Source organism: Mus musculus, chromosome 1 (assembly GCF_000001635.26).
Source record: "Mus musculus strain C57BL/6J chromosome 1, GRCm38.p6 C57BL/6J".
Classification (NCBI taxonomy): Eukaryota; Metazoa; Chordata; class Mammalia; order Rodentia; family Muridae; genus Mus; species Mus musculus.
In genome coordinates this window covers 161,238,350-161,263,888 of record NC_000067.6, presented here as the reverse complement: position 1 = coordinate 161,263,888, position 25,539 = coordinate 161,238,350, and the positions used below count along the sequence as shown (strand labels likewise).

Genomic DNA, 25,539 nt, shown 5'->3' with positions numbered 1-25,539 from the left:
CTTCTAACCATGACATTAGCCCAACTCCTTGGTAAGGAACAAAGTGTATCTGTTCTTGATTCCGTCTTGTTTGAAGATGATGTCATCCTTAGGGACTACACGAGACAGCACTGTCCAACAGCATAAGCTTCAAACTGGATGTCATTGTCTTCTTCGCAGACCATTAGGTCTTGTTCCCTGCCTCTGGTGTAAGTAAGAGGCGGGCGTTTTATTCAGAGCTCTTTAATAAGCAACACGTATGTATTTTCCTCTGAAGTGACCATTCTTTTCCTCTGAAGTGACCGTTCTCCGTTATTTTCTTACACCTTTAGCTTTTTATGTCTTGTGCTAAACAAACTGAAAACAAATCTATTTTCTTAAAACATTGTCTTCAAGTGAAATCTATAAAACACGTGAAGTGTAGCATCCTCAGATGCGTTTTTGAGAGAATTAAGCTTAGTTGGTAGAGTGTTTGCCTAGCGTGAGTGCTTGCCTTCCCCTGGGTCTCATCTCCAGTGCTGCATAAAATGACTTGAAACCCAAAAGGGAGGTAGAGATAGGAGGATCACACATTCAAAGTCATCCTTGACTATCAAGACTGATACCAACCTGGGCTTGGGATGATGATAATAATAATAATAATAATAATAATAATAATAATAATAGCAGATCAGATTTTAAGTCTACCAAAGCAAAATACAGGTTATATTTGTATAATCTAATAAAAATTACCAAATCTTCAGATATATGTAACTGTGTCAAAGGTGGAAATATTCAAAACCTTATATGAAAATTCACTGATTACCAAAACCAAAGGTAAAGATGGAAAATGAAAGCCACTTCTCAAGAGCGCAGTTCCACAGAGTTCTGAGTGGGACAGAGGTGACCTCCTTTCCTTTCCTTTTCCCAAGGAAACCCCGAGGCATTCGAGCCACCGCATCATCCCTCTACCCAGCAGGCTCCTCGCTGCTCAGTCCACACTGCAGATCTTTCTTCCCTGGGTATTTCTTTTTTTTTTTTTTTTTTTTTTTTTTAATTTCTAACCCTTTTCCTCTTTCTCATCTACGTCAGCCAGCATCCCATTGCTGTGAAATAACTCCATGACCATAGCTGCCCTCATAAAGGAAAGCATTTAACTGGGGCTGTCTTACAGTTCAAAGGTTTACTCTATTATCTTTATGGCAGAAAGCACAGTGGCATGCAGGCAGACATGGTGCTGGAGAGGTAGCAGAGAGTTCTACATCTGGGTCAACAGGCAGCATGAAGAGATTGCCACACTGGGCCCGGCTTGAGCATCTGAGACCTCAAAGTACCCCCCCTCCACCACCACCCTACCCCATCCCCCCTACCTCCCCCTACTTCCTCCAACAAAGTTATTACCCACTCCAACAAGATCACACCTCCTAATGGTGCCACTCCCCATAAGCGGGGGGGGGGGGGCATTTTCATTCAAAGCATCCCATCTTTCCTCTCCCCTCTCTTGTCTTTCCCCACTTTTCAACTTCCCTCTCGCTCCCTCCACTGCTTTGTACCTTCTCATTAGCATTAAGAACTCCAAAATAGTTATTCTGTGCTTTGAGAACCTTAAACTTTCACTTTAATCGTTGGCACTTTGAGTTTTTCCTGGTTTTCCACTCTAATGAAAAGTACATGGAGCCAGATGTGGTGGTGCACATCTCTAATCCCAGTCTTTTGGAGGCAGAGGCTAGGTGGATATCTGTGAGTTTGAGAGTTTGTGAGTCTGGTCTACACAGTAGAGTCTGGTCTAGGACAGCAGAGCTACAAATAAAAAGTACATGGTGTGGACATCCAAAGATGTATGTTGGTGCCTACATTATTCATGATGGTCCCCTGAAGGTTAGCAGATTCTAAAAGAAAGAGTGCTCTCTACTCTAGAATTGTATTCCTGGGCTGGTGAGATGGCTCAGTGGGTAAGAGCACCCGACTGCTCTTCCGAAGGTCTGGAGTTCAAATCCCAGCAACCACATGGTGGCTCACAACCATCTGTAACAAGATCTGACTCCCTCTTCTGGAGTGTCTGAAGACAGCTACAGTGTACTTACATATAATAAATAAATAAATCCTTAAAAAAAAAAAGAATGCAAGACCACCAATCCAGGATGACACCACCCACAGTGATGGGTGGGGGAACTTTCTACATCAATCACTAATTTAAAAAAAAAAAAAAAAGAAGAAGAATTGTATTCCTTTGGCCAAACCATCTGGAATCTGCTTGAACTGAATTTCTGTACAAAGATTGCACCTGTAAAGCTGGAAAATGATTCCCTTGGCGTCTCTGACACACTGCCGACCATATCTACCATCCTTTACCTCCCTGGGCTATCGCTCTTGACACAGTGAACACCTTACAACTCCACCAGTAACTTCTGCTTTATCCAGAATGGCGTAAGCCTTGTCCTTAAGTATAATTCATCTTCTCTTCATTTGCTCAAGTCAGTCTTCCCTACAGAAATATCTATCCATTTGCCTTCCATTCTTCCATGTTCCAGGAGCTACCTTCAATCTTATTTCTTCCCTGATAAAGATGGCTGTGGTCTGGCTGTGATGAGGCAGCACATATATGGCAGGGTGAGCAGGGAAGCAAAACTACTCACTCTGTGGCCAGAAGAAAAAAAACCTAAAGTACCACTGCCTCTTTCCGGAGGGCACTCCACACAAACACACACCCCACACACACACACACACAGACACACACACACACACACATACACACACACACACACACAAAGCTTTTAACACTCTGGTCTTTGGGAAGTTGCAGGTTACCTTCAAGATCCAAATATAACATGGGTTTACAGCTTCTACTGCCTCCATTTGTTTATCTGCACCTAACTCTAGCCCCAGCTCTTTTGGTCTTAGACGCTAATTGCACAGTGAACACCTTCTGGCATGAAAGACGTCTCTTCTCTGAGAAAGGAAATGTGACAAAGGTCTTGGCAGCTTGTATTCCTGGCTTTACTCTGAGCTAATTATCAGTTTCTCAACTGATCACAAATAAAGAAGAGGATTATGCCAGGGCTGATTTTCATCCAGTATTATCCCTTCATTCCTACTGGATGCTCAGCTTCTAAGCCCCATCCAGTGTCTCCTTCACTTAATGCTCCTCTCTCAGCTTTACATTTCTCACCAAAGAACCAACTAAATGTATCGCTTCATGTACCTGAGATTTTGATAGAACAAGTCGAAAAATGATTGGCAATGAGAAGATACGTTCAGCTCTCAAGAAAAGAGAGTGTACTGTAGCATCCAGGTTCATATGGGGAGATACCAGGAGCAGGCAAGGATCAGAAGGCTCCAGGGGGAAGCCATGGGGAAAGGTTCACTGTAATGTTTCAGGAAGGCATGGATGAGCAGGGAATATAGCTGGGTAGGCTGAATTCAATCCCCAGGACCACATTTAAGAAAACAAAACAAACAAACAAACAAAAAATAACCATGGTGGTACACTCTGTCATCTTAGCACAGAGAGGTAGAAGCAGAAAACTCAGAAAGTCCAGTCATCCCCAGCCACATAGTGAGGTTGAAGCCAGCCGAGGCTACATGAAACCCTGTCTCAAAAACAGAAAGGAAGGAAGAAAGGAAAGAAGGAAGAGGGGAAGGAAAGAAGGGAAGGTGGGAGAGAGAGAAGGAGGGAGGGGGGAGAAGAAGGAAGGAAGGAAGGAAGGAAGGAAGGAAGGAAGGAAGGAAGGAAGGAAGGAAGGAAGGAAGGAAAAGAAAAATAGAGGAAGACCAAAAAGAAATTTTACTGTGCTAACTAAATATACACACATAAATGGATTCTGGTAGAAGAGGAATAGCCAGTCAAAAATGCAATGGGAACACATCCTTTTCAGAAAAGCAGCTTTAAAAAGAAATCAATATAGAGTAAATCACAAAACACACAATTCTTGGGGGGGGTTGTTTGTTTGTTTGTTTGTTTGTTTTTGGTTTTTCGAGACAGGGTTTCTCTGTATAGCCCTGGCTGTCCTGGAACTCACTTTGTAGACCAGGCTGGCCTCGAACTCAGAAATCCGCCTGCCTCTGCCTCCCAAGTGCTGGGATTAAAGGCGCGCACCACCACCGCCCGACTAAAACACGAAATTCTTGGGCATGTATTTTTATATTTTTTATGTATAAAAATATATTCGTCTTAACAAAAATGAAAAAGACCTATCGAGTCTCTAAAATGTTTGCTGTTTAAAATACCTAAGCCTTCCTCTGAATTAACTGATAAAGTCCGTGAGACTGTGATATTATTCTGATCAGTTTGGGTCTTGGTTGTCGGTTCTGTGGTTAATAGCAGAGATATATGGATGAAAATAAGGAAGCACACAGGGCAATGAATCCTTTATAGAAAAGAAATGTCCTTCAGGCAGGCTGCTTCCTACTAATACCAAACTTCCTGTAAGTTCTGCTAGTAGCGTGGTACTGGGAGAGAGAAAGAGAAGCAGAAAAGAGAGTCTGAAAGCATATCTAAGTTTTGGGGAAACTGCATATGGCTTAGAGGAGAAGGGCACTGGCTTGCTCTCCCAGAGTTCAAAGGGTCAATCGATCCGCAGCACCCACGTGACAGCTCAGAACTGTCTGCACCTGGCAGGCACCAGGCACCTGTGCATAGACAAGCATAAAGGCATTCACAAATACTCATAAAATAAGTAAATAAATAAAATTTTAAGGGGGAGGTGCTGCTCGGTGGTTACAAGTACTGGCTGTTCTTCCAGAGGGCCCAGGTTCGAGAAAGAAAGAAAGAAAGAAAGAAAGAAAGAAAGAAAGAAAGAAAGAAAGAAAGAAAGAAAGAGGGAGGGAGGGAGGGAGGGAGGGAGGGAGGGAGGGAGGGAGGGAGGGAGGAAAGAAGGAAGGAAGGAAGGGAGGAAGGAAGGAAGGGAGGGAGGGAGGGAGGGAGGGGGAGGGGAGGGGAGGGGAGGGGAGGGGAGGGGAGGGGAGGGAAGGGGAAAGGAAGGAAGGAAAGGAAGGAAGGAAGGAAGGAAGGAAGGAAGGAAGGAAGGAAGGAAGGAAGGAAGGAAAGGAAGGAAGACAGACAGACAGACAGACAGACAGACAGAAAGAAAGAAAGAAAGAAAGAAAGAAAGAAAGAAAGAGAGAGAGAGATAATAAGTTAAAGGAGGAGAAATAGAGATCTCTGGTTATTGGACAGATACATAGATGAATTTGTAAATAAAGTATTTGAAATTTTTAGCTTTGTAAATAGTTTATATGTCAAGTTATCCAGAAACTCTGCTGAAATATTAAACAAATCTATCTGTACATAAGAATTCAATACCACTGACATTCCCTCTCAGGCCTTTAAACAGAAGCATGTACCTTCCATTGTCTGTCCTTCACTGGAGATGTTTGTCGATGAACCAAACACCTACCCTACCCAGTTACCTTTTTGCAAGGATATTGATCACAGAGATGAGCCTGGCATGCAGCAGGGCAGAATCTATGTCTGCATGAGATCTGCACCTTTGCTTTGGTCTTTTTGTTTGTTTGTTTCTCAACTAAGATGAGATGAAAATGAAGACCGGATGCTTACTACTAAGAACCAACTACACACTTAGGGATACAAAAGTAGAACCCAAGCGGGGGAGGGAGAAATAAGTTCTGAACTATCAATCCACCAGTCAAAATCTTACAAAGAATTCTATTGTTAATTGTGAAATAACCCTACCTGGCCAACACTATTGGGAAAGTGGGTTGGTGACAAATAGCATTTGTAAATATTCCGCTTACACAATCCTGTTTACCCCTCTGTAAAATAAGAAAGTTTACATTAGCAGTGCTTACATTCAGTAGTCAAGGGCTAGGGCGAATCCACACTTCTCCTCGGAACAATAGCTCGATCCTAGGCATTTGATCAAAGTGACTCAGCAGTCAGAACACTGAGAACAAATCTCTACACAGCCTGTGCCCAATGTCCTGCTTCTTCTGCCCAAGGCTTTCATGACACTGAAGTACCAGAATACCAGGGATGTAGTGTGCTTAATTTGCCATTGGCAGTGCAATTCGGCAGTGCTGATAAGCCCTGAGTTGGACAACTGTCACCATGGATGTGTTTCACAGCAGTGAAGTCTTCTAGTTAATGGTCATCACATTACCTGTTGACATTAAGTACAGGACACAGTGAAGTACATTCTTAAACAAAACCATTGTGTTTAAGGATCTGGAGCCTGCTGTTTGTCAGGTTGTCTTGGCCCACACTCCCCTGCAGCGAAGACCAGAGACTCCTTAAAGAAGACAAACCTGGGAATCTGAACTCAGCAATGAGTGACACTCATTGCAACTTGAGCCTTGTGGTGTGCATAATGATAATAAGAAGGCTTGGAGGTTGGTTTGAAGGAAAGTAGGCAACCTTTCCTTTCTGTGGGGCACCTGCTCCAGGCTCTTTGAAGAAAGACAAGCTCCCTCCACTGGCTGAGGAGATTCAGTCAGAGTAACTCGGGATTCAAGTCGTCCATTCACTTCAGCCCAACTATATGACCCTATTTTAAGTTTGAGGTCCTTCTTTCCATTTAATTTTGGGAGTTCAATGTCCAAAGGCTTTTCAACTCTGAGACTTCTAGCTCTAGACCCTGAGAATCAGACTTGTGGCCCAAGGCTTTGAAAACCAGAAGTTTATTGCCCTGGGCTTTCAGAGACTGAGGCTTTTGGCAGTGGGCCTTGAGAGCCAGAGGCTTAAGGCCCTGGGTTTTCAAAGCCAGGGACAGACAGCCCTCAGTACTCAAGTCACAGGCTTAATTCTCTGGGCTTTAAAGGCGAGTGGCCTTGTATGGCCAACGCCAAGCTTGTGACCACGCCCCTCAGCACTCCTTGTATGGCTAAGGCCAAGCTTGTGACCACGCCCCTCAGCACTTAACCTTTGGAGATTTTCTAGAGCTTTCCCAGCGGCTAGGGTCTACGCACCTTTCACTTGGCCCGTAGTTTGCAGTCTTTTACCTTCCACCTTCTCAGCTCTCCTCAGAGAGCTTCCCTTGTAGCACTTCCACAGTCATTCGGTCTCAGTCCCCAACTCTTCTCTGGAACTCTTCCGTGGCTTCCTCGCTTCTGAGTTAGCCAAGAATGTGTGGCCTCAGGAGTTTCCCAGGGCCTCTGGACTCCCACATCACCCTCCAACCACCTTGTAAGTGATGCTTTGAAATACCTACTAAGGGCCTAGTCTGGAAGGCCCAGAGTTTTATCTGCTCTAAGTGCAACCGGCTCAACTACTCTACTTTAAAAAAAAAAAAAAAAAAAAAAAGGCAATAAGCAACCAATAGAGAGCTATTAGGGCCTTCTGTTACCAGACACATGGTATATAGGAGGGAAGCCTGATCCGAGGAGAGAAGCAGGATGCTCATTTGTCCAGAAAAAGGGGAATGGTATGCTTGTGTCCTGCTTCCAGTTTTCCCAGTCACAAGCTTTTAATGTACAGTTTCCTTCTGCCAGCCATAGCCTTTTTGCTCCTGAATAATAGCTGGAAGACAGGTGGGGCTACTCTGAACAACTACAACAAGATCACAGTCAAAAGAAAGCTCTAGACGTGGTTGGGTGTTGTCTAGAGCAGTCATGACTGGAGCAAGCAAGCACTTGTGGCTTCTGATGGCACTGGTTTTCATGGCCGGTGTGGCTTTTTCTCGGGGCATCTGAGAGGGGTTCTAAGCAACCATGATGACCATCAGACTGATTGTCAAATAAGAAAGAGCCCCCTTGGTTGTCAGGCCACCACTTAAGATGGCTGGGCACAAGGGAAAGGTTCCACAGCTGTCAACCAAAAAGTCAAATGTCACTCCTGACAGCATATTCAAAAACTGCTACCAATAAACACCTACCGTGACATGAACACACTAGGCAATAATTAACAGTGTTTAACTCCCATCCACATAACACTGAGGGAAAGCTATCCTCATGATCTGTTTCATCAAGGCCGGCTGTGGGCTGATCTGTTCTCTATCACATGAAGGGAGGAAAACAGAACAGAAAAAGATAAGGCCTTTCCTCTTTGTCCAGTCTTGAGAATCCCTTTCAGGACACCCTGTACTCCAATGGAGAGATCTCCATGTCTGTTGACAGCAGGCTGTCTATCAAAGGAGGGGGCGTGTAACTTGAACAGTTCTGATCGCACAACTAGGACAATGAAAGGCAATTGTGAAGCTAGAAAGGAGTGTGCCTCCATAAAGAGGCAATGGGTAAGACAAAGATATGCTTTGCAGCAAGCATAAAGGGAGTCACTGATGAGACAGCATAGGGCAAATAATTTTGTGGGGTGGAGGGCAGTGAGGATTAAGAATTACATATTGGTCATATGTCAGATGGATATACAAGCCTTGAGCTTTTCTCAAGATAAAAATGAACATTTTCAGCATATAAGTGTAGTTTAAAGCCTAGACCCCCTACACATATGACACAGATGTGCAGCTCGCTTTGTGTGGGTCCCCTAAGAGCAAGAACAGGGGCTGTCTCTGACAACATTGCCTGCCTTTGGATCCCTTTCCCCTAAGCAGGCTGCCTTGCCCAGCCTCAGTAGGAGATGTGCCTAGTCCTACTGCAACTTGATATGCCAAGGTGGGGTTGACATCCATGGGAGGACCCCCTTCTCTGAAGGGAAGGGAAGAGAGTGAGGGGAGGGGAGGTGAGAGGGTGGGATTAGAAAGAGAGGAGGGAGGGGAAGCCTCGATAGGCATGGAGAGAGAGAGAGAGAGAGAGAGAGAGAGAGAGAGAGAGAGAGAGAATGCTCTGGGAAGAACCAACACTTGGAAGAAAGAGAAAGGAGAAAGACCTGCCTGTAAGAAAGGAGGGAAAACAGGAGAGTTTGGTGCTGCGGAAGCTGAAAAGAAGTGGCTCCAAAATAATAAAGTAGTCAACTCTGCCCAACACATAGAAAGTGAAGAAAAGCGCCCACTGGATTTAACAAGATGTGTTCCAAGTTGTGAAAGAAAAGAGAGATGAGCAGAAAAGAGCAGGAAGAACATTTTTTTTTTAAGATTTATTTATTTATTATATGTAAGTACACTGTTGCTGTCTTCAGGCTCCCCAGAAGAGGGCGTCAGATCTCATTACAGATGGTCATGAACCACCATGTGGTTGCTGGGAATTGAACTCAGGACTTTCGGAAGAGCAGTCAGTGAGCCATCTCTCCAGCCCAGGAAGAACTTTTTAAAATAAAAAAAGCATTAAGAGTGAGTTGTTAACACTTTTGTTTTTTTTTTAAGACTTATTTATTTTATATATGTGAGTACACTGTTGCTGTCTGCAGACACACCAGAAGAGGGCATCGGATCCCATTACAGATGGTTGTAAACCACCATGTGCTTGCTGGGAATTGAATTCAGGACCTCTGGAAGAGCACACAGTACTGTTAGCTGCTGAGTCATCTCTCCAGCCCAGTTAACACTCTTATCAAGAGTTGTAAAGTGGTTATTGAGTCCTGAGAATGCAAAACACTCTTTTTATGTATTCACCCTTTGTGTTTTATAAAACACATAATAATTACATAACAATGCAGGAGAAACACCTCAGTGAGCCCTGCCAAGGGGTCCCCTGAAAGACAGGCCTAGGACAAAAAGAAGTTTACTGGGGGAAGGGAGCCAAGGAGCAGAGCAGGAACGTGGAAAGGGGTAGAAGCAGGGAAAGGGAGACAGAAAAAGACAGAAAGAGAAGGAAAGAGGCCTCTGGGGGCATGTGAGGGAGAGAGAGAGAGAGAGAGAGAGAGAGAGAGAGAGAGAGAGAGAGAGACTCTGACCCCTATCACTGCGTGAAGCTAGGGAGGCTCCATTCTGCTGGCTGTCCAATAGTTTACCTTTACCGCATCGCTACCAACAATTCATTTCCTTTGTAACATGCATGGGTGATGTGAATAGTTATGCTGTCCCTATGACATTGTCTTAGGAATATTCTAGTATAATCTTTTTGGTAAATGTACATACAGTTTAAACCAACATTTTTTAATGTTTTTATTAACACACAAAGTGCTGGGTTTCAATATATACTTTGTTCTTGTTGATTTTTCTCCCTATACCTCTTTTCCTTCCTCCTTTCCTCTTCCTAAAAGTCCACAGACTAAGAGAGAGAGAGACAGAGAGACAGAGACAGAGACAGACAGAGACAGAGAGAGAGATTTTGATATTTTGAAGCAGTTAGAATTGTTGTGTGAATCAGACACCATCCCACTGGAAGTTCCTGCACTTCCTTGTTAGCCCTCAGGAGATAATTCTAAGGACCATGGTGTTCTCTCCAGCCATTAGGTTGTTTGAAAGCACTTCCTCCTGACGGCAGAGCCTTCAGTCCTTCATAGCAAAGGGTTCTCTTAGCCTGTTTCCTTCCCATGTTCTGGCCTATCCCACAGCGAGCCCCTCCCTTTCCCACTGTGCTTCTCACTGGTCCTTGAGAAAATGGTCTTCACTGTCCTCCTGTAGTGTCCTGGTTCCTTACATATAAGGCAAGGTCAAACTCACTTACCTACAAGGGTCAAACACAGTGGCCTTGTAACTTTATTCACATACTAAATACATGAGAATGTTCTTTGCTTTCACAGGGACATATACTATACCAGGCTTTTGCCTTGAATAAAATCGTCTTCATTGTTCATGTTCACAATATGAGGAACAGAATGAAGAAACAGTAATAAAGGAAAAGAAAAAGTCATGAAAAGAAAAGGCTATTTTGTAACCACTGTTTCCAAGTGGGCCTATAGCCTTCTGATGCTAGATCTGTGGACTTCTCAGAAGACAGAAATTTAAGTGTCTTGTGAAATAAACTGTGTTGTCAAAAATGTTAATCTCAACTGGGCAGTGGCGCACACCTTTGATCACACAGGGAGGCAGATCTCTGTGAGCTGGAGACCAGCCCGGTTTACAGATCATATTCCAGAACAGCCAGTGATACACAAAGAAATCCTGTCTTGAAAAACAATCAAGCAAACAGACATGTTAATCTCTACCTTTAAAGAATTCCAACTTTTGCCAAGGCTAGAGCACGGTTACTAAATCACCACCAGCAGGCTACTTCTGGCACTATAGATTGGAATAGGTGTTTATCTTACTATACTCGCTTAGTTTAAAGTGGTGGCTATGTAATTATGCCTTTGATAGAGATCAGCCACTTTGAGTCTGCATCCAGTCTCTTTATTGTGGTGTATCTGATTTTTAGCCCATCTTTGCAACACTGCTTATAGTTCCTTAAGGTCAAGCTACCCTGCTTCCCTACTGTGAAAATACATAATAAATAAAGTGAAGATACGTGCTTTCAAAACAGAAGGGTGGAGTCAAGCTAGAGATTAAGTTACCTTAACTTTAAAACGCATGGCAGTAATCTCTGTGAAGCAGGCAAGACCAGTATGCATGCAGACACAAAGACAGGGCTTATCACCATGATGAAAACGCAGGGTACAGTGGGTCGCTGCACTCAGCACCGCCACACGCTTTCCTTTAAATCCGTTGAGTCTGTTCCAGAGGATTCCTCACACCGAACAACAAACACTCACAGCTCCCCTGTCCATATCACCTTACATGATATCATAACTGCACTTTTCCTGTAAGAGCTGGGACTATGTCTCACATCAGGCCTCGCACGGTGTCTAGCTAGCAATAAGGAAAGTGAGAGTTACTGCGTGAATTGTGTCATCTAATAATAGCTACCACTCTGAGAGCACCTGCCATGTTCTAAGTAGTCTACTGTCCTGCAGGCTTCCCCAGGCTGGGCCACACAATCTGAAGCTGACCTCCAGGTAGCCTCACTTAACTTACATAAACTCGCTTTAGTTTCTCCAGCTAGGACTCGGGGCTTTCTAATACATTGTCCTCCACCACACCTTAGCGCTGGCGATTGGACCTAGGGCCTCCCACACTCCAGTCAAGCATCCTGCCGCACACCTGCTTCCTCATTCCCCTTTATTTTGAGACAGACTCTAAGTTCCCCAGGTTGGCCTTGAACTTCCTCTGTAGCTCAGAATTTACAGTCCTTCTCCTTTCTCCAGAGTAGTTGGGGTTTCTGGTTTGCGATCACCAGGCTGAGCTTCTAACAGATTCTGGTTTCTGTGCAGAATGTCTGCCATCTGTCTCTAATAAGGGCAGGCATCTTTCTCCACTTTGTGCTTAGGAAATAGGAAGTCAGTGGATCAAAATGTCCCATTTCTTCAGGTGGGAATTCACTTGCATACACTCGATCTCAAGAAGCCTGTTGTGAAACCTATATTTAAACTTTAGGAATAATGTGTTGAGCATTTTATAAGGAACTCCAGGAATGGGGAGGCAAAATTTAAAAAAAAAAAAAAACGGTTCTTTCCATTGCCCTCTTATTGACATTGGTACAGAATGTTTGCTGCAATAAGAAAGCCACTTCCTCTGACTTAGCCCACGTCACAAGTCTGGTTCTTGCCACATCCTGAAAAACTTCTGAAACCCAGGTTGGCTGAGTAGTCAGTCATTCAGCCAACTACTAGATGCTCATAGTAAAAGAGGGCTATACCCCAAGACCTCTAAATTGTAAGTCCAACAGGGGTGAGAATGTCAGAGGATTTGCGCTAATTCCGCCTTCTCCTAGAGCATCTTTGCAGAGCCGCCAGATCTACAAGTCCCCGCAATTCTCGGTCTTGCGCTTCCTTCCTATTGCACGTGGCCTTCTTTAGCTCCAGAATCTCCCTTGCCTGCAAGCTCCACGTGAAGAACCGCAGCCGCCAGACTCGCGGTCGCCCCACCCCGCCCCAGCCCCGCCCCAGCCCCGCCCACTCGGCCAGCACTGATCTAGGTCTCCGCAGGAGCCCGCCCGCTGCTCACTGCTGCGGCTGCGCCTCCTTGTTCTCAGCGTCACCACTGCCGCCATGCCCGGAGGGTTGCTTCTCGGGGACGAAGCCCCCAACTTTGAGGCCAATACCACCATCGGCCGCATCCGCTTCCACGATTTCCTGGGAGATTCGTAAGTGGCCACCGCGTTGCCCTGCCAGGTGACGGGTCCCCAGAGCTACCTGCCTCGCTTCTTTCCGGGTTGCGCTCGGCCGCGGCGGGTCTCTGGCTTAGCCCCTCACCGGTTCCCGCACGTGCCCGCCGCCGGGGTCCTGCCGAGCATCACCGGGCATTGCTGGGGACCTGCGACCTCTGCCCGGCCCTACGCCGATCAGCGGATCCTTCCCTGACCCAGCGTGGCTGGCCTGGCATGGGAAAGGAGGTCCTTGCCGAGGACGGTTTGTTGTCTGTTTAACCTGGTTTTGTAAACAGTGTTGGGTTTGTGTCGGGGTCGATCTGAAAGCCCAGGGGAGGTGGGGCAGGGTTGCTCGGTGTTTGAGGTCATTTCCCGGGACGCTTGCCCAGGGTCGCACTGCCCGCCCTCCTGCCGCTCTAGAAGTTGTACCTTGCGGAAGGTGGGTGCCTAAGGTCAAAGTTAGAGCACACAGCCACAAATTAAGGGCTGTCCCGACGTTATCTGGGTTCCTCTTAACTTCGGGGAGTGTTTGCGGACTTCTGAATTAAAAAACAAAACAAAACTACGGTGCCAAGTAAGTAGCCAAAAGACTTTTTGTCCAGAGCCTCCTTCAGAGGTCAAAAATAAGATTATATGTAACAGCTTTGGGAGCACCCAGAAACACTCTGTAGGCGTGACCGTGATTCTAGAAGAAGCAATGCTTTGAGGGAAAGGCTGCGACCATTTTGCCACTCTAGGCCATTCCAAGGCTAGGACACGTGTGCCTCCCCACTTGGAGACTCTTTTGTTTCCCAGTGGTCCCCTCCCCCTCTGCTTTGCATCAGCGCCTGGCCTTGCTGCTGATAACAACAGTGGTGGCCACAGTGGCTAGGTATGCACCGATTTTGTCTTAGTTTTACAGCTCCTGAATGCACACATTGTAAGATGCTTAGTTTCAGTCCGCTTTTTGCATACGCGTCAGGCTATGTTGTGGTTCTGGAGTTTCAGTGCCCAATGACACTGAATAAACAAACTCTTGGGTCTGTCTGTGTCCTTTTCGTATCTAGTATGTATGTATGTATGTATGTATGTATGTATGTATGTATGTATGTACGTGAGGACAGAGCAGTTTATGAAACTACTCCGTGACCAGGCAGGAAAGGAAGCATTAGAGAATCTTTCCTGAGGTGAGTTTGGCTCCTCCTGACTAAGGGGAAGCAGAGCTTTTAAAAGAGAAAGGTAGACTAGAAGAAGTAGCAAATGGAACCCTCAGGCCTTGCAGGAGAAAAGTCTAAAAATAAGCATGCCAGCCAGACTCATCACTCAAAATCTAGTGTTAATATTTATCCAAGACTGCCAACGATTTACACAGTGTTCCTTCCCATTCCTGTCTGCAGCCCACACCCCCAGGAAATGTGAGGGCTTGCTGGAGCGCTTCATCTGTAAGGATGAGAGATAAATATGAATCTAAAGCGCGTGTGCTGTGAAGATAGCCACACTATAGAGTCGGGGGCGGGAATCTTAGGGATTGTTTATTGATCTAGATCTGGATGCAACTGTTTTATTCCAGCTGCTGAGGAGACAGTTGGGAAGATCCTAACTTCAAGGCCAAGCCAACTTAGTGAGGCTTTGTCCCTAAATAGCAACTAAATAAGCAGATGAAGTGGCATCTTAAGATGAGGTAAATTTATGAACAAACATAAGTCATGATACGCCTGCAATAACCGAGAAGGACTTTTCCACCCTGTGTGTCATTTCTAATACAAGGGATTTGACTAGTGTTTCCAAACTCTGTTCTGTAGATGATCGCAAGTCAGTTTGCCCCTGACAGACTCAAAGATCCTTTGGAGGAGAAAAGGAAAATGAACTTTAAGCATTACTTAACCCCCTGATAATTAGAAACAGCTGAAGGTTTGGGGAGCCGTGTGGGTTTGAGTGGGTTTGAGTAGGTTTGTATGGTCTGTGGATGTGGAAGAGCATCTTATATATCCCAGGGTTCCTCACTGATCAAAACACCTGTGCCACAGGTTTTCTGGTAGGAGAGACGATTCTGTTAGAGGGAGGAAACCTTTTGTCTTTTGAAAATGAGGAAGGAAATGGCATAATGCCATTGAATTTCTCCAAAGGGTAGGGAGCCCAGGCATTCTTGGAATACCCTGAGGTCCGATCCGCTGGTGTGTGTGAAGGGGCGGAAATACAGTTCAGCAGCATGACTCGGCAAAACTCATTGCCTCGCAATTAAAAAAGTAAAATAAAATTCTAATTCATCACTCCTAGAACAGTACATAAAGAAATGCTGTTCCTTTTTTTCCCTGCAACTTACGGAGCCTTTCTCTTAAGTCTCATCTGACCACCATTGGTCCTTTTCCATAGAACCTAAGGCCTAAATATGGCAGCTAGATTAAAGATGTGTGTTGCTCTTCCTGCCCCGTATTAAAAAAAAAAACAAAAACAAAAAAACCCTAGCCATCACTCATCTCCACAATCTTCAAGCATTGCCTCAGGGCCTCCCATTCTTTTAGGCCTTGCCACCTTGAGTTGAGTGGCAGGTTAGGTGGAAGGCAGTAGCTTTGTCTGCTGTGTTCTTCGTGTTCAGCAAGGTTTGCCCGGATGCCCTGCATCTAGGCCAGATTGAGTAATCTTCTAGTTTGGGACCTTGGCCCTGCCCAGCTCCAGCAGTGGCATTGTAGAGGACTTCGTGCCGAGTTTTCCTTTGAGCTCGAAAGAGCTGTTGCCAAGGAGAAGGAGTTGTACTCTGGAAGTTCCTTGGGAACTCAGTTTGAATCATCCGCAAAATCTGTACAGTATTAACCTTAGATATGGATTCAATTGTAATCTTCACCTAAGTACTAAGTAGATGTGGGGGGAGTGTACATTGTAGGGTATCTGTATTTTCTACCTGCTTGGTCTAAAGTCAGAAACTGCAACTCTTAAGACGTATTTTGTCGTGGTGCAAATATGAGCGCCTTGTTTTACAGGTTAGGTCAGTCGAGTGGCTTTATGAAAGATTTTCTATCTGCCTGCTTCCAGAAAGCCAAGTGCCAAGCTGACTTTTAGTTACCTACAAGCCTGAGGCTAGACTCTCTCTGCTCCGGGTTACATAATCTGTTTATTATTGTAATCAGGCATCTGTTTGAATTTGGGGCTTAGTAGGTGATGAATTTCAAGGACTGTGCTAGAAAAAAAAACACAAACAGCTTAAGGAGTATTTCAATAGGGTGCTTGACTTGAATAGCACAAATTTTATTGACTGAAAAGGAGTCACAGTGTGTGGCTGGGTGTGGTGGTCCATACCTTTAGTCTCAAGCACTCTGGGAGGCAGAGGCTGATCTGAGTTCAAGGCCAACCTGATCTGCAGGGCTTTTTTTGTTGTTCTGGTTTTTTAAAGTGATGCCCTAAAATGAATCCTTCCGAACCATTTATCTTGAATCTTATATACTTGACGTATGAAGTTTTATCTATTGATAGATATTTGAGCTGTCAACTTGGGCTTCTATGGAGACAAGGTTGGAACTCAAAAGGTTTAAATGTCTTCATTATGCAGACGTTTCTAAGTACAAATACTGAGTTATTCTGCATGGTGATGGTGACTGTCCATTCAGTTGTGACCTTCTTCTTCATTGCAGATGGGGCATTCTCTTTTCCCACCCACGGGACTTTACCCCAGTGTGCACCACAGAACTTGGCAGAGCTGCAAAGCTGGCGCCAGAGTTTGCCAAGAGGAATGTTAAGTTGATTGCTCTTTCAATAGACAGTGTTGAGGATCATCTTGCCTGGAGCAAGGTATAGTTCTATGATCTGAGGTATATATGTGTGTGTGTGATATATATTTCTCCTTTCTTGTTGCCTCCCATACATTCCTAATAGACTTTATGACTTCCGAGATGTGGTGTCTTTTGATTATATGCTAGTGATGATTGATTGATTGATTGATTGACCACAGCTTTGAACAGAACCAGGCAGGACTAGGGGGAGAAGCCGCTGCAGGTTGAACTGTGCATCAGTGGTTGATGATTTAACCCACTGTGCCTATGCAGTGAAGATGCCATACGAATCCTAAGAGAGTTGCATGATCTGGATTGCTAAATGAGTGGGCTTTCCTGGAAGGTTGGGTATACCTGGGGCATAGAGGCTCCATCCTGGATTTGTACATCTATCCATCTGCTTCCTTTGTAAATGCGTGTCCCTAAATTCTGTAAGTTCCAACAAGTTAACCAGTCCCAAAGAAAGGATCCTGAGAGTCCCAAATGTTTAGTCAGCTTGGAACTTGTGTTTGGTATCAAAAGCTGGGGTAATCGTCTTGATCTGATCCTTCTGTGGAGTCTGCTATCTCTGTAGGTAGGTAATGTCCAAGTTGAGTTGTATTGACGACTCAGTGATGGTGTATACATGTAGAACGGATTGGTTATTGGATGGGGAAATGCCTGTACACTTGCCGATGACCAAAGAGGTCAGGGAAGTCTTTGTGTTCCTTAGTAAGAGAATAGGAAAAGCCACTCTGCTTTCCCCTCCTCTGTATCAGAAGGCATTGAATGGCATGTGCTATAAGTCTGAAGTTTCGTAGAATATAACTTGATTTCTGAGATAAAAGTGTGTGTAAACCTCAGGTGTAGGGGTTACTAGTTAACTGAAAGTCAGACTTCAACTTTGGAGTGATCTCTGTGTTGTTGTATCCAACAATAGCTTCTCAGACACTGACTCTCCTGGTTATCAGAATTCAGCCCAGTTCATCTCTCTAAACCTTCCCTCTGCTCTGGCTTTTCAGGATGCTACCTCCAGCTGTCCATACTTAGAATAATTGCTCTTCATTGTCTCCCAGTCCCTAATTGGTGCTGAAGTTTGCCTGGGTTTGTTCCATTGGTGGACTCGCTTTCCCCCTTGGTGAGAGCTCTTCCACTCACCAAGATAAACTAATGATAACATCCAGGAACTGCTTCTCAGAGTCCCATCTGTCAGGACTCTCCTGGTCCCCAGGTAGTAAAACATGGCCTCCATGGCACCTCCCTTGGCCATGCAGACATGTTGAACCCAACATGTATGAAAGCAGATGCCATTGTCTATTCCGAGATTTGATTCATCCCAGCTAATAGCTGCTACATTTTGGAGTTGCTAAGTTGAAACTCCAGGGTCGTTCTTAACTCCTCATGTTTTCTCAACCCTAGCCCTGTCTGGTTTATCCACACCCATTCATTGGCACCCCGTATTGAATGCACCCCCCACCTTACCTGTACTATACTGCTTTGTTATTTTGCCTCAAATGGCACCTTATAACACCTGATCATACTTCATATTTCCTCTTTAGCCCTTGTCTGAATCTCTGCATATTGCTTGTCTGGTCACTATTTTAGCCCCCTTGGGAGTGTAGGGCCCAGCAGGAATAAACTAGTTCACTGCTAGAAAAGTTCTCAGGATAGGTGACAGTCAGGATTTGTTGAATAAATGGATTGAAATTGTCTGCTTTGGGCAAAAAAGTATTTACAAGTATTTGGACCGGATGTTTTAATCAGCTTTGCTCCAATATACCACATAATACCTCCCATTTGTATGTATATAATGAGCACTTTCAGTCACATGAAATTGAATAAAAGATAGCATTTCGGTGTGGGCATTGGGCTATAGCCCATTAGCATTTCACACCGATTAATCCTAAATGTCTAGGATCAAAGGGGTGACGCATAGGAGATCAAGCAGGGTTGTCATCTTCCCAGAGGTGGATTTTCATTCTGCATTCCTTGGCAGTGGGTGACTGGCACTTCCACTGCTTCCTCGTGGGCAGTTTCTCATTAGATTCTGGCAAAGCCCTTTGCTATAAGCCAGTGATTATTGGAATGACTTGCTCGAGCTCACCCAGTTGAAAAGGATCTAAACCTCAACGTTCTCTCTCTGCTAGATGGCAAAGGGCGAAATTGTCCTGGCTAAGAATAAAATAAAGACAAAGTAAATAACATGGTTCTTTGGTGTCTCTGAGGTCAGGAGTTAATGTATCAATACTCAATAATGTCTGTCAACATCAAAATGTAAATAAATCACAGAGGAGTTCAGAGCTCATCGTCACTGTCAGTCGTTATGAAACACATCTAAGTAGGAGCATGCCTGGGCTCCTTTCTTCTGCCTTCTTAGAAGCTTCCAAACTTGTGTTCTTCTGGAATGGAAACTAAATTCAAATGTCCAAAGGCAGTGCCCAGCTTTGATCTATAACTGATTACATAGGGAAGCTCTAGGTGTGCTGTCAGGAAACTAATGGTTCTAATTTGGCTGGTGACTAAATAACATGTAGCCAGTGACCCACCACAAAGGGTGGCTTCGGACAGTAAAACTAAATATGCTAGCCATTTCAGAGAGGTTTATATTTCCTCTCATCTTCAGAGGAATGCACAACAGTCCCAACTGCTTTGAATCTGTCTGCTGCTGTCCTGTCAGTCGCTATCCACTCTGAGCTTCGTGTGAACAATAAACTCACCTCTTTCTAACTTGAAACCCACTTCCTAAACTCTCCTAGTTACCTTCTGCTAATATTCCTTCGAGTGAGTAATTGCTTGAGGTGAGGAGTACCCGTTCACGCATCTTATTAAGATCCCTTCGAGGGCTTGTGATGGTGGTTCCTTGGCTTGCAGAGTGGTGATTCTCAGCCTGGTGAGATGCAGAGACAGACCCGTGTCAGCTTTAAGAGTCTCACTCCCCTTTTCTCTTGTTTCAGGACATCAATGCTTACAATGGTGAAACACCCACGGAAAAGTTGCCATTTCCCATCATTGATGATAAGGGCAGGGACCTTGCCATCCTTTTGGGCATGTTGGATCCAGTCGAGAAGGACGCTAACAACATGCCTGTGACGGCCCGTGTGGTGAGTCAGAAGGCTGTGTGAATGCTTGAGCCAATACAAGAGGAATATGTACAGTTGTGCATGTTAGAGCAGTGGTTCTCAGCCTTTGGGGTCATGACCCCTTTGGGGGGGGTCAAACAACCTTTTCACAGGGGTCACACACAGAATATTCTTCCTATCAGTATTTACATCATGATTCATAACAGTAGCAAAATTACAGTTATGAAGTAGCAATAAAATAACTTGGGGGAATCACATGAGGGTCGCAGCATTGGGAAGGTTGAGGACCCCTCTGTGTTAGAGGAAGGGTGGACAGACTAGGAGGAGTCTTTCCCTCCCTCCTTTGGCTACCTAGTAATAAACTCCATTTTCCTCTGCCAGTTCTGTTTTCTTCCCTGGACTAAGGGGAAAAGAGGTGTATAGAGCTCATGATGCTGAGTGTCAGAAGCAGCTTTACCGTCATGTACTAACGAAGGCCTCCTGTGTGCTTTACAGGTGTTCATTTTTGGCCCTGACAAGAAACTGAAGCTGTCTATCCTCTACCCTGCCACCACGGGCAGGAACTTTGATGAGATTCTCAGAGTGGTTGACTCTCTCCAGCTGACAGGCACAAAGCCGGTTGCCACCCCAGTTGACTGGAAGGTAAAACTGCTCTTAAGAACTGGATGCCCAGCTTGCCAGAAAGATCCAAAGGACAGTCTCTCATGGCCACTTTCAGGATGTGGGTTTCTTGGGCCTTTTTCTATTGTCCCAGTAGAGTGTCCCAGGAGGATTTGTTTAAGAGTTCATTCACACTGTTTTGTATAAAACACAAACTGTGGTTTTTGCTAACCCTACATAATTCCAACAGATATAGGTCACAGTGATCCCAGAAGTTAAACATTCGTAACCCCAAAATCCCAGCTCCAAAGCGCTCCAAAATCCAAGACTTCTTGGTTTTTCTTTTTTTTTCTTTTCTTTTTTTTTTTAAGATTTATTTATTGATTATATGTAAGTACACTGTAGCTGTCTTCAGACACTCCAGAAGAGGGAGTCAGATCTCGTTACGGATGGTTGTGAGCCACCATGTGGTTGCTGGGATTTGAACTCTGGACCTTCGGAAGAGCAGTCGGGTGTTCTTACCCGCTGAGCCATCTCACCAGCCCCCCAAGTCTTCTTGGACATGATACATGACACATTTCAGTTTTTGGAGGTTAGGAATGTTCAACTGGAAAGTGCATGTACACTCCATATCCAAAAAAATGCCCACATATGAAACATTTCCTTTTCAGATACAGAATACTTTAACATAGACAACATTTTTAAAAGCCTTACATCTATTACCTGATGAGCAAAATATTCCTTGTTGGGTGGAACTTGTGGTCCTTGCATTCCAGAGGCCACAGCTGGAGGATAAGCTCAAATTCAGCCTAAGTTACATAGCAAGGTCCTGTCTCAAAAATCAGGAGGGAAGCAAAGTTTGACTGGCCTCTGTCCCAGCGACTGTGTAACTGTAACTTGGTGTACTGATGGTGTAGCATTTTTCTCTTAAGTGCCAACCTTTTAAACATATAGTCTTTGAAGCTTGCTCAGAAACGTGGTGAGTGAGAGTGTGAGTGTGTGTGTGTGTGTGTGTGTGTGTGTGTGAGTGTGTGTGATGGTCTCGTGTTACCCAGGTTGGCCTCAAAATTGACCATTTTACTTCTGCATCAAGTGCTAGGATGTTGAGCATGTGTCACCATGACCAGTTATAAATAATCCTGGGAACTAAACCTAGGGCTTCATGCATACCAGACAAGCACTCTACCTTCTGACTCCATCTCCACGGAGGCTGGCCTTGGACCCTTAATCTGCCTCAGGCTCTGGTGTGCTGAGGTGACGGACGTACGCTACTACCCTCAGATGGTTTATAAACTTGTAATATACCTAAGCAAGATCTCTGCAGATAGATAAATAGGACAAGGTAGTGCACCAAGAGAGTCTTTAAGTGCTGCTGTCTGCTGGGTGTTGAGTATTGGGTTTTGATTTTTCTGTCTGGCAAGTCATCTACATTTTCGGCAACTAGGGGTAGGGGATGGGAGGTGAGAGGCAATTTAGCCTGATACAATCCAATAGTATCTGTAAACTGGGGGATTTTGAGGGCAGTAGATTTTGAGTTAAACTTTAAAGGAGTAGTGGCCAGCTATGATGGAATTTAAAACAAGACTGTTCCTACTTACGATGGAGAAATACTCTCCTAACATGTCAAAAGTCAATTTGTAAAACGAGTTCCTCAAAGAAGAGAGAGTAAAGAATATGTTCATTTACCACTTTTCCATAGTTAATTCTTCGAGACCTTTTACCATTACTGTAAGGTTGAATTGCACCATTCTTAATGTCTCCCAACAGAAGGGAGAGAGCGTGATGGTAGTTCCCACCCTCTCCGAAGAGGAAGCCAAACAATGTTTCCCTAAAGGAGTCTTCACCAAAGAGCTCCCGTCTGGCAAAAAATACCTCCGTTATACACCCCAGCCTTAAGTCTTTGCGGAAATTGGGGCTGCATCTGCACATCCAGTACTGGGGCCTGAGGATGTCAGCTGGCAGCCGTGGGTCCTTGCAGCAGGTCCGTAGAAAGATCGTGGCATGATCACAGCCGGTCCTGTAGATCGCTCGCTATACTACTGGGTCATTAAATGGAAATGGCACCAAAACCTTCTCGGGATTCTTTACTCTGTGCCTTCGCCAGCATTCTGCCCCTCTGCCTGTCACAGTGCCCTACTGACTGGCTCTCTTTGAAACGAATTATGTATTGAAGATTCCTTAGGTCTCTGTAGGGTCTTTGATCAGCAAACAAGGTAGTGTCAGTGTGGGCTCTGTGCTAGAATGATGAAACACCTTTTGTATCTTTCCGAACTGAATCTTCTGTTACCCATTTTGGAGAGCACTGACATAGGGAGAAGCTTTCGATTCTGTATTTTTAGTAAATAAAAAGTGGGGACAGCCGGGAGAATTCTTACAGGGAATCTATTGTAAGTTTCTATCGAAGTGGGCTCAGAAAGCCTTTCGCCTCCCAAGAGTGCGCATGTACCTCCTAGAGTTTCCACATCTGCTCTCTGGTGATGTCTGCCTGTGAACGCACCTTATAAAAGACGGGCGGTGACAGTGTTTTACCACTCAGTGTCCTAGTAGTGGGTGGCCATTTCTGAATTCTGCTTTTTGAGGTTCAACAAATAAAATCCTGATCAGAAAACCGTTGTCATGTTTTAAAGTACTACTATCTTAGACTCTAGCATGTCTATTGCACAGGCATGCTTCCTTCTTGCTGGGAATAGCATGGGTATGTTTCTCCAACAACATGAGTCTCCGCATGAACTGGAAGCCACTGAAGGATGAATTCCTACATGTATGTTAGGCTAATTCCTTGGTTCCTGTTCTCCTAAGTCTTGTGAACAGGTGTGCACCTTCTCAGAGGTTCTCAACTTGTGGCTCATAACCTCTTTGGTCACCAAGGACCAATGGAAAATATTTACATTACAGTTCATAACGATAGCGAATTTACAGTTAGGAAGCAGAAACAAAAATAATTTTATGTTTAGGGGTCACCGCAACATTAGGAAGGTTGAGAACCACTAATGGTTAGGTAGTCTGGCCTCATTAGTGTAAGCTCTGAGATAGTGGTATATTTTGTTTTTCTACTCTGAACTGAATGGTTTCATTCCAACTTAGATACAGTGCTACTAGTCCAAGTCATTGTGAGTCTTAGTCTAGGTTGTAACAAAGATGCCTGGCTTGAGCATGGGATGTTTATTTCTAGGTGTCAAGCTGGAGAGTTAAATTCAAGGCAGTGGTGGGTCCTAGGTCATCCTCCTCCTAGGAGGCACCTCACTGCTTGCTCTTTTCCATTACACACGTAATTACTTTGGTCCCTGCTTTTAATGGGAAGTCTGGCTTCCAGTTCCTGTTGAGGCGTTTCTGGTTTTTGTGTGTTTATGATACTGGCTTGTTTTGTATGTAGCCCAGGCTAGACCTGAAATCTTTCCTGCTGCCACAGCTCCCCAGGGGCTCAGATTACAAATGTTACCATCATGCCCTATGCCATCAGCTTTGATGACAAAAGTTCAAAATCTAAACTGCCATTGTTGATCATGCAAATGTGAGTCTTGTGTTGACTGTGCCATTGATTTAGCAAACTCATCATTTTCTCCCTCATCCCCACAAATATTGTTGCTCCTCCTCACTCAAACTCCTAAATCTTGGTATTTTGACTATTTTACTCACATTGATGTCAGCATAAAAATGCTTAAAAAAAAAAATGAGCCGGGTGGTGGTGGCACACGCCTTTAATCCCAGCACTTGGGAGGCAGAGGCAGGCGGATTTCTGAGTTCGAGGACAGCCTGGTCTACAAAGTGTGTTCCAGGACAGCCAGGGCTATACAGAGAAACCCTGTCATGGGGGGGGTTGGGAATAATTGAATTCTGGTACTTTTCACTAAACAGTTTTGGTATTTTGGATTTTCAAAACAGAATTATGCCTGTAAGAAACAAGGAATTGGCTTTTTAAAATTTGATTTGAAACAGGAACTCACTATGTAGCCCAAGCTAGCCTCAAATTCTCAGAGACTCACTTGCCCCTGCCTCCCAACAGCTGGGATTAAAGGTGTGTGTGCCACTGACCCTAGCCCTAGAAACGAAGGATTGGAATTAGTTCATATGTCTCTTGCTGCATTAAATGCTTTAGGTTCAAGCATAGTATAGCCTTCTAAGAAGGTCACAGTGACAAGGTGAACTCTGGTTTTGTCAAAGCTGGTTTCATCTCCATGGTCAGCAGGAGAGATGACTGTCTAAATGATGGAGTTGAGCTGTCAGGTCCTACAAGCAGCACCCAGGCATGGCCTCCCTCATTGTCCCTTCTTGTTTAAAGCCATGCATGTTGTGAAGTGCTTGCCATACAGTCTCCGGTGCCTACATAAAATGCCACGTATGGTGCTGGCATGCTTGTAACCCCGCTGCCGAGGAGTCAAGAGACAGCTGTATCTCTGGGTCTCCCTGTCCAACCAACCCAAGCTACTCTTCGAGTCCCAGGTCCCACTGAGAGATTCTGTTTGAAGATAAGGTGGTCAGCTCCTGAAGGACACCAAAGGTTGTCCTCTGCCTCCACCTGGATGCATACACATAAATTAATTTTTTTTTAAAGTCATTACCATCCTCTTCTGACTGACAGGTTTAGAAACCCCTGTGTGTAATTACTTCTTGCCTATGAGACACAAATAGAAGATTCCTAGCAGTTTGTTTCTTTGAGACAGTATTGTATAGGCTGGCCTTGAACTTTTGATCTAATTTTACTTCCCAAGTGCTAGGATTCTAGGTGTGAGCCTCCATGCTGGGCTTCTAAAGTAATTCTTTAGCTAGTTAGCAGGATTTGGGGGAACGGGGTTCCTTGCAGGGTTTTGGGTTTTTTTTGTTTTTTAAGATTTATTTATTTCATGTATGTGAGTACACTGTAGCTGTCTTCAGACACACCAGAAGAGGGCATCCGATCTCATTATAGATGGTTGTGAGCCACCATGTGGTTGCTGGGAATTGAACTCAGGACCTCTGGGAGAGCAGTCAGTGCTCTTAAGCGCTGAGCCATCTCTCCAGCCCCAAAGCTGAGGCGGGTTTTTTTTTTTTTTAATTGTTGTTGTTTTGCTTGGTTTTGGTGGTGGGAGGGATTGGTTTTTTTCTCTTACTTGATGTGATTTAAAACGCACACAACCACAGTATGAGACTGAACAAGTGAGTAACAGAGCAGAGAGAGGAAACCTAGTCTTTGATCATTTCTACTCTCAGGAAACTGTCCTATTTGTTTTCTAGTCATCTGAAGCAGAACACGTTCTGTATACATCGAGGGAAGTGCTGTCTTCTAATCA

General features: G+C 44.6%; 1 protein-coding gene across 4 annotated transcripts; it reads left to right on the top strand.

Moving 5' to 3' along the window:
- Window positions 1-12,678: 12,678 nt before the first annotated feature.
- Window positions 12,679-23,777, top strand: Prdx6 (peroxiredoxin 6). 4 transcript variants are annotated; one of them, NM_001303408.1, is made up of 6 exons: window positions 12,679-12,867; window positions 14,420-14,530; window positions 16,476-16,632; window positions 19,547-19,693; window positions 20,168-20,314; window positions 22,040-23,777. In NM_001303408.1, exons 2-6 carry the CDS (start codon window positions 14,508-14,510, stop codon window positions 22,166-22,168), a joined length of 603 nt encoding a protein of 200 aa, NP_001290337.1. In that variant the 5' UTR covers window positions 12,679-12,867; window positions 14,420-14,507; the 3' UTR covers window positions 22,169-23,777. The 4 variants fall into 4 exon arrangements, 3 of the variants coding, with proteins under 3 accessions (NP_001290337.1, NP_031479.1, XP_030099023.1); XM_030243163.1 differs by having other exon boundaries at window positions 12,723-13,132; window positions 22,040-22,880; NM_007453.4 differs by lacking the exon at window positions 14,420-14,530.
- The last annotated feature ends 1,762 nt before the right edge of the window (window positions 23,778-25,539 follow it).